Source organism: Mustela lutreola, chromosome 8 (assembly GCF_030435805.1).
Source record: "Mustela lutreola isolate mMusLut2 chromosome 8, mMusLut2.pri, whole genome shotgun sequence".
NCBI classification, from domain to species: domain Eukaryota; kingdom Metazoa; phylum Chordata; class Mammalia; order Carnivora; family Mustelidae; genus Mustela; species Mustela lutreola.
The window spans coordinates 144,956,256-144,972,155 of NC_081297.1; the positions used below are offsets into that span (position 1 = coordinate 144,956,256).

Genomic DNA, 15,900 nt, shown 5'->3' on the forward strand with positions numbered 1-15,900 from the left:
CAGGCCCTGTCCCCCTGGCTCCAGCCCCGTCCCTTCCAACCCCGACTCTGGGGTTGGACTCTGGAAAAGATGCGAACCTCTGTACCACTCACACCGGTGTCTGCCGCCTCCAGGCTGGAGTCGTGCCTACCAGATCCTTCCTCTTGCCCGGACTCTCTGCCCCTCCTCTGGGGGGTTGGCCACATCGTGCCAGACCTCAGGCTCCTTCTTCAACAATGAGAGGGCTGATTGGAGGCTGAGTTGTTAGAGTGAGGCTGAAGGGAACTGAGGTCAAATGAGAAGGTCCAAGAACCCAGAGGGTGGGGAAGAACATTTCCTGGGTAGGCATCGGGCCCCTTCCCCACCCCAGGGGTGTATGAGAACCAGAGCTCCCGTTCTGATGCCTCTCAGACATGGCAGCCCAGGGGTATGTGGCCCCTTGGCAATGGCTTTCCAAAGTCTGCAATTCCTGCTTGATTTGTGAACGCTGCGCCCTTCCCGAATGCCCACGTCCCTACTCTCCTGCCAGACCCAGGGCCACAAGGCCTAGCGTGTTGGGACCCAGCCGGGCCTTCCCCGCACCTTGCCTTGGTCCAAGCACTGGGTGGGCTTGAACTCCGTCACCCCCCCGGCCCCACACGCCAGAGGTGCCCTGTGCCGGGTGTTGGGCTAAGTATGGCAACGCAGGAGGAGACCACGGTCAGACTGCTCCAGCATCCCGGGCCCAGAGGAGGTGTGGTGAGTCAGACAGTGGCAGTATGGGGACCGCTTGCAGGGTCATGGGGACACTGCCCCTGGGCTGGGACAGGACATGCTGGCAACACTTCATGGAGATTTTGGCTGGCTTGAAACACAAGCCAAGGTGACCTGGCAGCGGGACCAAAGCCCCACAAGGCCCCGTGCGCGGTGGGTGTGAGGCAGCGTGACGGAGCCTTTGCAAGCCAGGCCGAGGACTCGACTGGGAAACCGGGGTCTCTGGGCTTCCAGGAGGTAGAGAGCCCACTTTGGAGGCCACTCAACAGACCGGGAGGGCGAGACCCAAGGGTACACTGGGGCTTCTCATCTGTCTCAGCTGACCGTCCCGGAGAGCAGCACAATGGGCAGGACGGCCAAGGGCGTCGTCGCCTGCCGGCCCTGGATACACCGCCTGTATCTGCCCATCTTCTTGGCGGCCTTCCCCAAGCGGTCACCCGAATGCGTCATGAAGGGCGGTGGCCTCCCCGTCCTGGGGGCCTGCTGTCCAGGCTGGGGAGGCCATGAGGGAACCTGCCATCTCAAGGCCTGTGGCTTTTTTGCCATCTCTGGGCAATTCAGCTTCGTGATCCCCAAGCACTGAGGAGACAGAATCTCAGGTCATGTCAGGAGGTCAGAATCCTAGAGTGGTATCAGGGGGCCAAACGCACGCTCTGAGTTATGCATACAGTTTGGATGTGAACTTCTTCAAGGGCCAGCACATTACTGAGCTTTAGAAACACACTGGGCCCACCTCCGCGGGTGGTGAAACTGCTCTGGTGAAGCGGAGGGAAGGACTCCTGGGGCCACCCCTGGTCACGGTCACGGGGATGTTCACCTGCGCAGGGGTGGATCCTCTGCTGGGGAGGGATACCAGCAACACGGTGGGCTGGGAAGCTCTCGCCCAGGGCCGCTCCCATGTGGCACCAGGGCTCTAGACAGTCGGTAGGAGCCAGGTACCCCGCAGTGGGTGCTGGGCACACGGGTGGCCTGCTGCTCGCCTTGCCCCTGCCTCCTCCTCAAGGCATAACAGCGCCCAGAGTAAGCCCCCCAATTCCCGCTCCTTCCTGGGCACAGAAAGGAAAAGCGACCGGCATCCAGCTTGCCAGGGGTGGTGGCGGCGCAGGGCCCGCCCCCTGGCGTGTTTTAAGGGTGCAGGGCTTCTGCTGGGTGCATGAAAGGTTCTAGAGATCCCGTGCATGACCATGTGGATATAATTAACACTAATAAACTGTGCGCTGGTTAAGATGGTAAATGTTATGTTTTATTTTATTTTATTTTTTTTTTAAGATTTTATTTATTTATTTGACAGAGAGAGAGAGGGAGAGCAAGCACAGGCAGACAGAGTGGCAGGCAGAGTCAGAGGGAGAAGCAGGCTCCCTGCCGAGCAAGGAGCCCGATGTGGGACTCGATCCCAAGACGCTGGGATCATGACCTGAGCCGAAGGCAGCTGCTTAACCAACTGAGCCACCCAGGCGTCCCGTAAATGTTATGTTTTTAACCACAACTTAAAGGTTATATATGAAAATCACCTCTGCATACCCAGTAGAACAGTGAAAATCTAGAACACTGACTCCGCCAGAGCCTGGCAAGGCTGTGGAGCGAGCACCTTTCACACATTGCCTGGTCGGGACGCAACAAGGGACAGCTGATGCGTAAGCCAGCTCCGTGGCCCCTTACACAACAAGAGCTTCTTACCACGAGATCCAGCAAGCTCCTTGGTATTGACCCCCCGGAGCTGTGAACCGATGTCTACACAGAAACCTGCACACGGGTATTTATAGCAGCTTTATTCATCAGTGCCCAAACTCGGAAGCAACCAAGAGGTCTTTCGGTAGGTGGGTAAGCGGTAGTACATCCGGACAATGGAACATTCTTCAGTACTAAAAAGAAATGAGCTACCAAGCTCCGAACAGAGATGGAGGAACCTTAAATGCATCATCACTGAGCAAAGGAAGCCAGCGTGTCAGGGCTGCATACGGTAGGATTCCAACCACAGCACGTTCTGGAAAAGGCAAAACTATACAGACAGAAAAAGCCCGGGGGCTGGGAGGACAGGCAGAACAGAGGATTTCTAGGGCAGGGAGACTCCTCTGGGCGACGCTGAACGGTGGATACACATCACGAGACTGTTCGAACGCACAGACTGTGCAACACCAAGAAGGCACCCTAATGTTAACTGTGGGCTCCGGGGGACGAGGCTATGGCGGCGCGGGCGGACCAGTGGCTGCCGCAGATGTAGCGGTCTGCTGGGGGAGGCCATGTCTGCGGTGCAGGGGGCACGTGGGAACTTTCTGTGACTTCTGCTCCATACTGCTATGAACTTGAACTTGCTCTAAAAATGTCCGTGAAAAATGGGCGCCTGGGTGGCTCAGTGGGTTGAAGCCTCTGCCTTCGGCTCAGGTCATGGTCTCAGGGTCCTGGGATCGAGCCCCGCATCGGGCTCTCTGCTCAGCGGGGAGCCTGCTTCCTCCTCTCTCTCTGCCTGCCTCTCTGCCTACTTGGGATCTCTGTCTGTCAAATAAATAAATAAAATCTTTAAAAAAAAAAGTCTATGAAAAAAAAAAAATTCATACAACTTAAAAGCAGCGAAAGCTGAAATGCACAGAGTCCAAGCTTCCTGCAGCAGGGGTCAGCATTGGTGCGTGGAGCACGGCCACGCCCATCAACGGGCGTGTCACCAGCCAGTTTGAGGAAGGATCTAGAATCATCACAAGTGCCTTGGTCAAGGATCATCAGCAAGTCAAAAGGCAACAGGAGAAGAAAAGCAAAATGACAAAGAATCATTTGCTGTCGGGAAAATATTTTCCTCAAGATACGTATTTTTCAAGTTTTGTGGTTTAGCCCCTGACACCTGAAATCTATCAATTTCATTTGAACTGTGTTAATGCCCGGTCAGGACTGGACGGAAAGCCACCCAGCTACTTCTACGCAGGTCTTAGGGCCCACGCAGCACACCCGCCCACGCCTCCATCCTGGTGAGCGAGATGAGAAATGGGCCGCACTGCTTGATGGAGCCATTAAAACAGAATTAATCTGCCATTTCTGCAGCCCCAAATTGATGAGCACACAAGAACTCATTTATAATTGCTTATTTCTACTTCACAACATTCCTTCCAGTATTTCTGTTCTCGAAAAAAGTCCATTAACATCGCATTATTTTTTTATAACCTTTAAAATTAATGTTGATTGGAAATATGTCCTCATACCAACTTAAGTAAATCTGCTCGTCCCCACACACTGGTGAGCTCCACCCACCCCGGGTGGAGCTGCAGGGAGGAGCCTCAGGGTTTTGACTGGTTCCAGGCCCTGCTGCGGGTGGGGGCGGGTGGGGGGGGGTGGGCGGCAGGAGGCCTTCTCTGCGGTGGAGCAAAGCCACCTTGGGGGGCTGGAGCGGGAGGAGGAAGAGGCGCGTTTGCTTTACAGTAAACAAAAAACGAAACAAGGTTAAAATGAAGTTTATTATTTTTTGATTTTTTTGTTTTTTAAATAAAACTGTTTGTGAAACAGCTATTTTATCCCCACGGCAGAGTGACCCCTGAAAGATGCACTAACCCCTTCTTAAGGCCTTAACAAGATTTTTTTTTGTACTTTTTTCTTCTTTTTTTAAAACTCAGATATTTAAAAATTATACAATTTACAAAACAAAACAAAACAATACAACATAAAGAACTATGTAGCGTGGGGCTGCTCACCTGACAGGCCCTCTTTTCCTTTATAAAAATGAAAGCAAAAGAAAAAAGGGTTAACTGGGTGTTTCCTGGTCAGCGTAACCCACACTGATCACACTGGACAGACACAGTCCCTCCCCTGTGTCAACTCCTACAGCTCAAGATTTCCTGTTCTGTCCTTCCGTCCTGGGGTGGGGGGTGGGGGTGGGCAGGGCACAGCTGCCAGGAACGCGCCCCGTGGCGGGCCACCCCCGACCCTGCCTGCCACGCGCACTTAGTGGGGCGCTTGAGGGTCTCACTGGCCACAGTGATCCAGGACACAGCTGTGACCTCGGGACATCTGCCAATTTCACCCCCCCAAAAGATAAAAATTTTAAAAATAATAAATAAATAGTGTTTCTGGAAATGAAAAAAATTTATTTTTGTGTTTAAACATCATTCCCCCACTCTTGAAAACACGGACCGTCCCCCATATCCCCCCTCCCCCCGCCCCAAACCTTCCCACTTTTGAGACAACTTAATGACAAAGGATGGTTCTGGTGTGGTTTGCCTGCTCTTCCAGCCCTGGGTCTGCAGCTCTCTGAACCGGTGTGAGACGGGCTAAAGATCAAAGCCACGCCCCGCCTCTTATGAGACCAGCTTGTTCAATTTCACACTTAAATTTCACTGTTATTGGAACAAATTTGGAGTTCTTTAACTAGAGAATTTTTAAAATAGAATCAAAAGGGATAGCGCACCTTTCATTTAAACAAAGTCTTTCCAGACTAAAAATAGATTTATATATATATATTTTTATCCCTCCCTTTGCACCCCCCTTCCCATCATCCCACCCCTCCCCCCTCCCCCCACATTGTCACTATGGAGATTGTGTCCATGGAAACAGCCATTCCAACTTCTTGGGTCTTTCTTTCCTGTGGTGTCACGGTTTGGGTGTGATGTAAGGACTTGGGGAGGAGGTGCTGGCAGGGCGGGCGGGGCAGGGCGGGGCCGCACGGCAGGACGGTTCCTTCCATCGCGAGTGTCCACCACCTCTCACCTCCACAGTCTCACCTGCAAGACAGAACCGACACTGGGTGCTGGGAATCCTGTGCGGCCCCGTGGCCGACAGCCCTTCCTCTGGGGGTCCAGCAGCGGCAGACCCTCAGGACCAGTGGCGGAGCCACCGTGTGGCGCAGACCACGTGGCCCTGGCACACGAGGAAAGGCGGCAGTGATGTGGCCCGCGGTGCTGCGAACGGACCCCGGGCCCCTCGCGCCATGGCAGCCTCCCCAGTGTGCGGCAGGAACGGAGACCACGAAGGAGCTCCCCGACCCTCCAGCTCTCGGGGTGACCCACCGGGGGCCTCCCGTGGGGCTCGGCACTTTGGTGGCCCGGAGCAGTCCTCACGGAGGCGGCTGAGCGCATAGGCAGTCTGTGGGAAAACCAGCTCAGGACCTGCCACGGCTGCTCGTGGTGACAAGAGTGCATCCTTCACACTCCACGAAGAACACTCTCCAGCCGGCTCCGACTGGACGGCAGGGCCTCCTCCGGGGCTCCCCAGGCGTCCCCTGCACTTGCTCCTCTTCCAGCCCAGGCTCTGTGCTCAGAAAGGCAATCCCAATGACCCAGTGGGGCAGTGGGGTTGGACCACGGGCCTCCTTGGAGTCCGTCATGGCTCACGACGCGTGCAGGGGTCTCCGAGGGACACAGAGGTTGGCAAGGATCGGGGCAGAACAATCAGAGCAGAAGCAGGGGCGGCGGCCTCCCCTGACCTGCTCCCTGCCAGTCAGAGTGCTCCCTCCTGCCTCAGACCCCTTCTGGTGCCCTCGGGAATAACCCCTGGGGAAAACCCAGGCGGCACCATCCCTTTCCTGGGTTCACACAACTTACTAACGGGCAAAGTCGTTCAGAAGGCTGCTCTGTGTGCAGGGGCTACGAACCTTCTATTTGAAAGCACCCACATAGGTATACCTGCCCGGACCAAAGAGGCGCAATAACTGCTTGGGGTAAGACATGACCACATGGGGAGACCTGCAGAGACAGCAGGACACTGTCCCCATGCTCAGGATGTCCATGGTGACAGCCTGGCTTCCCTGTTCCGTAGGTGGCTCTGGACCCTCCCTGGAAGTCGCCCCAGTCCTGCTGGCCCACGCTCTGGTCTGCCTCCAGCCCAGGGAGGCTCGCCAGTCCTGCCCTCTGGTTGTCCTAGGGTTAAGGCTGCTTGCCAGGAAAGGGGACAGAAGCGGCCTCCCCATGTTACCCCAGCAACCAAAAGCCCTCAGAGATGCGAGGATGAGGGCGGAGCCAACAGGAAGCCTCAAGCAACAACCCGGGGGGCAACATCTTGCTGGGGATGTGGGACCACGTGAACAGAGGACAGATGTCCAGGCACTCCTTGGAAGGCTTTGCTTGTGGAGTGGGTGACAGGGCAGGGTTTGCCCTCCCCCAGGCTTGCCAGCGTTGGGCCGGTACCCCCGACCCATGAACCACTCAGGAGAGCAGGCCCAACCTGGCCCCAACCTGGGAACGGAGCGCACTTGGCACCCCAGGTCTGCCTGGCTGGGGGCGCTCTGTGGGCTGCCAACCTCGGTCCATGGGTGTGCCTGGTAGCCTGGGAAGCTCCAGTCTTGACAGCCGCCCCCTGCTGTGGCCCTGTCTTCCAGCCTTCCTAAGGGGACTTTTCCCCAGGGTCTGACGTCACACAACTTCAAGGTCAGCGAACCCTAACTTCTCAGTTACTTCTCAAACACTGTTCCTTCAACAGGGAGCTTAGGAAGGAAATCCATGTGCCAGGCTCTATGTGAGGAGTTTCAAAGACCGCCCCCCCCCGCCGGCCCCTGGTCTCAGAGAAGACACAGCTGAAGCTGAGGGACCCAAAGCCACGGGGCTGCCGAGCGGTGGGTCTGGGGCTCCCACCCAGCAAAGCCCTCTGCGCGGGCCCCCAGGACTCTGCCTTCGAGCCTCAGTCACGTGTGGTCCTGTTCGACTGCGTGGGACTCGGCTGGCGGACGCGGGCCAGCTGCAGCCGGCCAGAGCGCCGCGAGCGGGCAGCCACTCCGTGCCAGCGGGTTTTCAACACTCTCTTTAAAAGGCGTCCCGATGTCCAGCTGCCGGTGAGGAGCGTTTCACCTGGGGCCACAGCCTGCCAGGATTCGCTCACCTTTGTCACGCTCCCACCTTCCGTGGCTTTCAGCGGCCCCTCCACGGCCTGAACCTGGCGGGGCCTCCTCCTGTCTTCTCCCAGCGCAGCAAGAATCCACCACGTCCTCCCCGCCCGGTAGCCTCCTGCAGGGATGCGGCTGTGCGGTGGGACCGTCGTCCGCACCTCTCCAGGCACAGACAGGGTGACGAGCACATGCACTCGGCCGGCCCCGCCACGTGTGCTCCAGGTTAGAGCACAGAAGCCGGAGCCAGACACGGTTCCTGTCCTCACTGCGTGCACAGGCTGGTGGAGATGCACAAAGCAAACGAATGAATGATTCCAAATTGGCACAGGAGAGCTGCGGCGTGCAAAGGAGCCCGACAGGGACCCAGAAGGGAAGGCCTCTGCAGCTGAGACCCAGAGAGGAGAAGGAGCCTGGCACGGAAGATGGGAGGCAGGGGACCAGGCCCAGGGAATGGCATGTGCCAGAGCCCACAGGGAGAAGTCTCGCCTCTGAGCAGCTCGCCAGACACGCCCACAGGCCCTGGCGGAGGCATCAGCAGTCGGCACAGGGAGAAGGTGGGCGCCCACAGGCCTCCCGCGGCTTCCTCACGCCCAGAAACGCGCAAGCGGCAGCCTGCTGTGTGGACGGCGGCCCAAAGACTTTTCCTGTCTGGCACGACTGGTCTGCTGAGGGCCAAGTGCAGGGACCTCATATGCTGCTGGAGGCTGGGGGGACTCAATCTCCCATCTCCCAGCCCCCAGTTTTCCACCAGGCAGGGTGGCAGCAGGGTCCAGCCTTCGGCCTTGACCCCTCCGGCTCCTGCAGGGCCCCAGGACCTGCACGAGCTGTACCCCATGCTAGGCCACACGGACACCTTGGAGATGTTTCTTAACTGAATCCTCAGGCTGGCCACCGCTGTTCCTCTCTTTACCGAAGAAACAGAAGCAAAAACAGGAAGTGCCCCCGGTTACACAGCTCTTACTGTATGAGAAAACGGGGCCCCGAGAAGCAGGACCCAGGTACTCATGTCCCCTCCCTGCCATGTCAGGGCACCCAATGACAGTAGCTCTCTGTCCCTAGAATGGACCCCAAGATGAAATGTTCTCTGTCCCAATCCCTGGGGCTCCTGTACAGTCTGCCGAGGGCCACCACTCACAATGGGACAGCTGAACCGAGAAACAGGACAAGGGTCCCGCCCTGGGGATGGCACACGGAGAAAATCCTTTCAGGTGGACATGACTGGATGCAGCCTATGTCCACCCCTTCCCTCCAAGAGGTGGACGGTCGGACCTCAACAGACGAGAAACCACCCCACACCAACGGGTCGGCCGCGTGACCGCTCGGCGAGGCGGGGTCTCCTGTCCACACGGGGACTCCTGCCCACACTTGGACTGAGATCTGGACGACGAAGCTCACTGCTCCGCTTGGGGGCTGAGGGCTGGCAGCGCGCAAGGCTGGGAGGAGAGGAAGGAGAGGATGAATGGAATTAAAATTCCCTGCCGGAGGTCTGCCGCGCAGGGCCGTGGCTCAGTCTCCCCCGTAAACACGGGCTGGAACGGCAGGACGAAAACAACGGCACGTGACAACAAATGGTTCCTTCCCTGACTGGGTTGCCAGGACACTGTCAGGAATGTTCCTTGCGGCCCCCACAGCACACGGCTCTACCCATCAGCCAGAGGAATTGACGGGAGGAAGGCAGAGCCCCGGCACGAAACAAAGGCCAAGAGAAACATGCTGGAGAACCGTCCAGACTGCTGTTGTGCGCTGAGGGCTGCTTGGGGGAAAGGCGTGCAGGAGCCGGCGGGCCCCGGTGTGTTCCGGAAATCCAGCTCGCTCATTGGACTCCTGGGACCCGACCACCTGCCCTTCCACTCCCAACCCCTGTCTTGGAAGAGGAAGAGAGAAAAGAAAGGCACGACCACAGAGGCCTTACTCGACAGCCCCCCTGGAGAAAGCCGGACAGGCCTCTCTACGGCCCCACGGCCTCACACAGCAGAGCACAGCGGGCTTCTCTGGAATTCAGCACTGGGACCCTCCGAAGAAACAGAGGACTTCTCAAAGGAGAAAAAGTGCAACCGTCTGAGAGGAATTATTTTCTCCTCAAGTGACTGGTAGGTATTGCAGAGCAAGGTGGAACCTGCTGGTTGTCACGGGGAGGGAACGTGCCGTGGACTCTAGCATGTCTGTGTGTGGCTCTCGGGCGCCTGGAGTAAACACAGAAGCCCTTCACTTGTAGAGAAATAATCCCTTAATGAATGTTTCTGAGACAACTGGTCCCCCCACCCCATCCCCGAGGACCAAGTGCTTCAAGTTACATCTTGGCTTTTCTTTTTCTTCTCTTTCTTTTTTTTTTTTCTCTTTATGGTCTATTTTCTTCAACCCTCATGACTCTGTTGGGGGGAGGGGCAGGGCCGAGCAAGCAGGGAGCAGGGGAGGCGCGCTGCCTCTGGGGACGTCAGTCCACTAATCCCGCTTCTACAGACGCGCGCTGCCGCCGCCCTGACCACAAGCCCAGACACACTCACAAAAAGCACAGCTCAATCTCTTGAGTTTTTTTTAAGAGTAAAATCGGATGCTAAAGTCCCCTAAATCTTTGAGGGGATTTCCCTTCCCTTTGTACTTCTGTGCAGAGGAGTCCATCATAGTACTTTGGGGAAAAGATTTCAAAGAACAAAACTGAGGAATGTTTTGCTTTTCAAAGGAAGAGCCACCACAAGCTTTACAGATAGGGAGTAAACTGGAAAGGACAGCCCACTGGCTAGAAGCATTTCTGAGCCGGGGACAGAGGGTGGGCTGCTGGCGGGCTCTGTCCCAGAAGCCTTCGAGAGCGCCACACACAAGCCTGACCTCCGCTCAGTCACCGTGAACTCAGCCTCAAACATGTCTCCACGGACATTCCTGGGAGCTCAATGACAGTCGGAGAAACAATCAATCCACCCGGTTTCGGCAATTCACGCGGTTAGAGGCCGGTGGCACAGCCTGGCCTGGGGCAAGCAGGAGGGCAGAGGCCGCGACACCCACTGGGACTCTGGCAGGGGTGCGGCCCCGACTCACCTGTGCTTGCTGTACTTTCCACTCCCACGAGCACACTGCCCCCCTCACCCCCGCTCCGACTGCTCTGTGCTGAGGCTGCCTTTCGCTGTCTTGTTCTGCAGTGGGGGGAGGGGGAACGGGAGGGGAGGCTGCCGCCGGCAAAGCCAAGGAGACGAGACAGGAGGGACAGAAGAACAGTGCGGGGGTCAGGGAGGGCAGAGGCGAGGAGAGGAATGGCACACGGAAAAGGAAAGAAAAAGCAGAGAGTCAGTATTGAATGACAAACAGGAGATATTCAGACAGGGTTTTCCAAGGCAAAATGTGACCATTAAAAAAGAGAAGTTTTAAAACTAAAAACATGTAAATTAAAAGAGAATACTATAAGATCCTGTGGTCCATCTCTGAAAATAATTTTTAAAGAGAAGCATAAGCGAGCATCTTTCCGACGCGTTTTGGGGGCAGACCCCTCAGGAGGACCGCTTTTCAGGTTCATGTTTGGCCCCAGTTGGAGCCCGGGGCCTGTGAGCGACCCATGACCACCAGGTGTCAGTGTGACCTCAGCCAGAGGAGCGCAACCGCCACAGTAAACGCCAGGTGGCGCCAGACCAGCTGGGCGGCCCCCATCCTTGGCGGGGCTGCCTTCTCGGACCCTCCCTGCCCTACGTGCTAGGTCAGCGACAGCCCAGGCGCCCCTTATCTTCCATCCTTTCATAGAAAGGGTCACACCAACAGACCACCTCTTGAATTACTGGGGAAATCAGGCGGCAGCCCCCACCAGCTGCACCACCGGTCACTTCTGCTGAGGTCAAGCCTAGAAAGGCCTGAGTTTCTCCTGCAGAACCGTGGGGTCAATTCTTATTTCTTTTAGTAGGGGAAAATGCCTCTGATTATGTATCAAGGCCTACGGGCTTACCTCGTGCCAACTGGGAACTGGGGGTCCACTAAACTAAAATGGAAATCAGCTTGTATTGAGTTTGCTCTTTGAATTTCTCTTAACAATCCACAAATACCTTCCGCTCCCCCACGGTTTTCCCAGACTCCCACCACAGCACGTGGGGGCCACCCTGGGGTGCAGGGCTCCCTCCAGCACCGGGCCTCTCCACTCTCTCAGGGCCAAGAGCAGGCGGCGGCCTCCTGTGTATGGTCTGTAGACCGTGAGGAACACCCCCGCCCCAGGCCTGCGGGGGCCACGTGCACTGACTCACCTTGTGCTTGGGGCACCTCACCGAGAAGTTCTCCTCATGGAGCAAACAATCTGTAAGACAGAAAGGCACAGTCAGACCAAGCCGGCGGGTGGTACAGCCCGGGGTGAGGGGGGCCACACTAGCCAGGACTGACAGTGTCAGACAGGGAGGTAAGAGGCCCCCACACTGTGATTTCTGAAACATCAGAGACGCCCCCAAATGAACTACGGTACTGCAACATGATGGGAGCATCAGTCCCTTAACATTTTAATGCTTCACAACAGTTAATGGTACGGGGAAACACTCATGACACAGAATGGCCTGAAAACCAGTTTACGTAATATAGAAGTACAGTCCTCGTTTTATCAAAATGTGTTATGTGCACGAAAAACAAGACAAAGGAAACTTACCCCGTGGTTCTCTTTGGCTAGCAAGACTATAGGTGACTTTATTATTATTTTTTTTTATGTATTTCCACAATTACACTAACAGAAACCATCTCCAATAAATGTTATTTTTAAAATCCCTGATTCTCGGCTAAGCCCGTTCCAGCAGGCCCGAGCCAAAGCTTCCTCATAGCAACACCACACACCTGGGGGCACCTCTCTCCTCCGTCCAGAGCCCGGCTGCCACCTTTGCCAGACGACCCATGGAGACACGGGAGAAGTTCCCAACATGAGCCACATAATCCACACTAAATGCTTCAGGGGAAAATGAAATCCCATGAGGGGGTTACTAATCCTTGAAGGAAAATGATTCATTCCAACTTTTAACGTGGTGACAGCATCCTCGCTGACAGCAAGGACACGCGTCCGCCTCCAGGTGTGCTGAGCTCCGTGGCACAAGGGTGGTGTGTGGAGCAGGGCGAGGAAATCTAATTAATGAATTCACTCTGCACACCGCAGCTCCCAGAGAGCGACAGCCAGGTCACTGGTGCAAGATGCGGTGGCAGAATGTTAATAAATATTGATCACACATTCTCAGAGAGCTCCCGGGCACCGTGGCAGGAAGCAGCCATGGTACTTAGCCTTGTTAAATGTACGATTTAACTCCGGTTTAAACTGAGGTCCGGATTAGCAGCCTGTGTATCCGCAGATTTCACAGGATAGAGGAATAAGCAAGGGAACACACAAACGAGAACTTCTGAGGTCCTTTGTATCTTAAACAAATGGAAATAGACCCTTTCATAACTGGGCTGGGCCTGTCCCATCGTGGCCTCCCTCTGGAGCCCCTGAATACCCAGCAGTGGGAAGGCGGCCTCTCTGCCCCCAGGGCCGGCCTCCAGGCACAGGAGCCCAGCAAGTCCAGCTAACCCCCAAGCCCTCCCCCCCTGCAAGCAAATAGCATGGCAGTAAATGAAATGTGTTAATTTAAAACCCACAAGTACACGGCGGCGTGACCAAGGCCCCTGCTGCTCCAATCTGCCGGAGAGCTTATGAACAGCAGGGGCCAGGCGACCGGAGCGCAGGAAGCACTCGCTCCTTACCTGGGCTTTGGCAGCACTGCTTGCTGGCAGTCTCTAGTCTGGGCCAGAGAAACCGCAGAGCCCCTGTGGGGCTCGGCCACCTTTATGCCACAGGGCATCAGAGAAATGAGAAGGGGGGACCGCATTAGCTGGAAAAGGTGCCATGGGAAAGGCAGCGGTGGCTCAGCTCCCCACCCAGCCACGGAGGAGCGGCCAGCTGTGACCGACCATTAGTGAAACTCGTCTGAAGTTAGGAGACATGCTCCCTCTAAGTCAGAAAGCAGAAAAGAAGTAAGACAACGTAAGTGTGCACCGAAGGCAATTGGAGCTAACGTCAGGCACTTCTGGAAAGGGGAGTCTCCTAAACAAATCTGCCAGAGACCACGGCCACCTCGGATGAGGGCCTCCAGCACAAGACTGCAGACCAGGGCTCCCATCCGTCCTCGACGTGTCCGCAGCCATCAGGAACCGCAACTCACGCTCCTGGCAGGGCGAGAACCGTGGCCAGAGAGCTTAGCCACCTGCAAGGGCCCAGGGAGCCCCTGCTCGGCTGCCCTGACCCCGGCCTTGCTGCGAGGAGCACAAGAGCGGTGAGAGGCTCGGTGGGGCCCCGCCCGAGGTCACTGAACGGGCGCCTGCCCTACACAGCTGGCCCGCCTGGCACTGGGATTTCCTCAAGCCTCTGGCCATATCCCACACTGGCCGGAGGGCCGGTCAGCACTTCCATACAGTGAAGTCAAGGAAACGGCGTGCTGGGGCATCACACCTGCTGGGAATGACTCACAGGGTTGTCCTGTCCACCAGACGGCTCCCGACGCGCACACCGCACCCGGCGGAGGATGCACTCCCCTCCCTTCGCTGAACTGCACAGTGGACCTCACCGCTCTCCTCACAACAAGAGACTCGGAGCTGCCTGCACCCGCGTGCGGCCACACCTTCCCTGGGCCGGAGGCACTAAGCTCGAGGCGGGGGAGATGGGAGAGGAGAGGGCTGCTGGGCTCGGACCTGCCAGCCCCCCGCCGCCCGCCGTCTCCAGCTCGTCTGCAAACTCTCCCAGAGCTACAGCTGGTGCTTAGATTGGCCTGATCACCCTGGGACTTAGGGACCTGCGAGCCGCACCCACCTTGTCGAGGGGCTCCTGGGCCCGGCGAGGGGACCATCAGAGCCAGTCAAGCCCTGGCACTGGTCCTGGGGTGCAGAGCGGAGGCCTCTCCGGGAAAGGGCCGGACACCAGTCCTTTTATAACCCCAGGGGGCCTGAACCCACCGTGTCCACATCAGAGTCTGCAGTGAGCAGCAGGGGTGGCTGCAGAGAGCGCGTCCCCGCTGGGCCTCCTCCTGAGGGTAAGAGAAACCCCTCCAGGCTGCATTCCTCGTGCACAGTACTTACTAACATGTGGCTGTGGCTCTTTTTTCCTTTGGTCTTGATTGCTGTGGCTCGTTGCACGAATACATCACGTTTTTAGAACCAGGGCTCACGTTCCTGTCACTTCATTTCCCCAAGCCACAGTCTGCCCCTGTGACCTGCGCAGCATGGGGCGGCTGACCGTGACGTCACGAATGCAGGAACAGGCCCGGGGTGGGGGGGCTGCAGCAGCCACAGACCCTCAGCGGAAACGATCCTGTTTCCATGGAGCTGCCCCAGCAGTTAGAGTTCCCTCTGAGACTTGAACAGCTCCCTGAGGTTTGGGCGGTTAGCAGCAGAGCAAAGATGGACATTTAATCTGTTCCTTACTCCACGCAGAGATGAGGAGCTCTCAAACTCAGGGACTCATTTATTTATTTAGGATGTCAATCAATGAACACCCTTCCTGGACACAAGATCCATGGTATCAAGAAGAGAACTCCCGAGAAGACCCTAAACATAAGCATCCGTCCCACAGAGCAGTTCAGACTTCTGGGTCACTGCGACTCCGGGCATCAAAAAGATTGATAAATGCCCAAGACACAGTCACCTTGTAGTGCTACTTCCTTGGTCCTGTATTTCTAGATGGAGCAGCAGAGCAGGCAGCCGCTGGGGCAGCAAAGCCGGGGGGCCGAGGGCCTGCCTGAGCCCGCACCCCTCCGACCCAGGCAGCCTTCCTCTCACTGGATACTTGGCTACCAACTTCTGCCAAATACACATGTGACCCAGTCACTTGGGCAGGCCACACAAGACAGGCGCAGACAGAGAGTGACCAACAGGGCTTACTTACTAACCCTCACCGGTAAGCAGCTGACTGAGCAAGCTCTCTCTGGAGGGGAGGTAGAGCCCCATGCATTTCCCCGAGAACCCCATCCCCACGGCCTGAGCTTGATCAAGGCGGGGCTAAGCCCGTGCTTTCCAGCTCCTAGCCACACTCGGACAGATAATTAAGTTTAAATACAACAAAGTCAAACAAAAATTCAGTCCCTCATTCCCAAAGAGCCACACTTGAAACACTCAGTGGTACACAAGGCTTGTGGCGACTGTGCTGGAGTGCGCGGATCCTGAACACTCCTGTCGCGGCAGAGGCTCCTCCTGAGTCGCACTGTGAATCCCTCAAGAAACTGCCAGGAGCCTGGTCCCCAAACTGGCTGGTGCCCCATTATGCAGACGGGGGTGCACTCACAGGGGGAAGGGGGCAGCGGACGAGACGAGGTTACCTGCCTGCCGCTCACCGGATGTTTCTGAGCAAAGCCTCAGTGCAGACCACCTCTTATCAGGCCGCTGACTGCGAGAGCCAAGCCTTG

General features: G+C 56.7%; 1 protein-coding gene across 3 annotated transcripts in view; it reads right to left on the minus strand.

Moving 5' to 3' along the window:
* Positions 1–5,283: 5,283 nt before the first annotated feature.
* Positions 5,284–15,900, minus strand: part of TCF20 (transcription factor 20) — a 104,565-nt gene continuing 93,948 nt past the window's right edge. For 2 of the 3 annotated variants that reach the window (XM_059187152.1, XM_059187153.1), the window contains exons 4-6: positions 11,746–11,795; positions 10,562–10,689; positions 5,294–5,432 (exon numbers count right to left, since the gene is read on the minus strand). In XM_059187152.1, coding sequence (XP_059043135.1) covers positions 10,606–10,689; positions 11,746–11,795 — 134 coding nt within the window. In that variant the 3' untranslated portion in view covers positions 5,294–5,432; positions 10,562–10,605. Of the gene's footprint in view, positions 5,433–10,561; positions 10,690–11,745; positions 11,796–15,900 lie in introns of all 3 variants that reach the window. The other variant, XM_059187154.1, reaches the window with a different exon arrangement.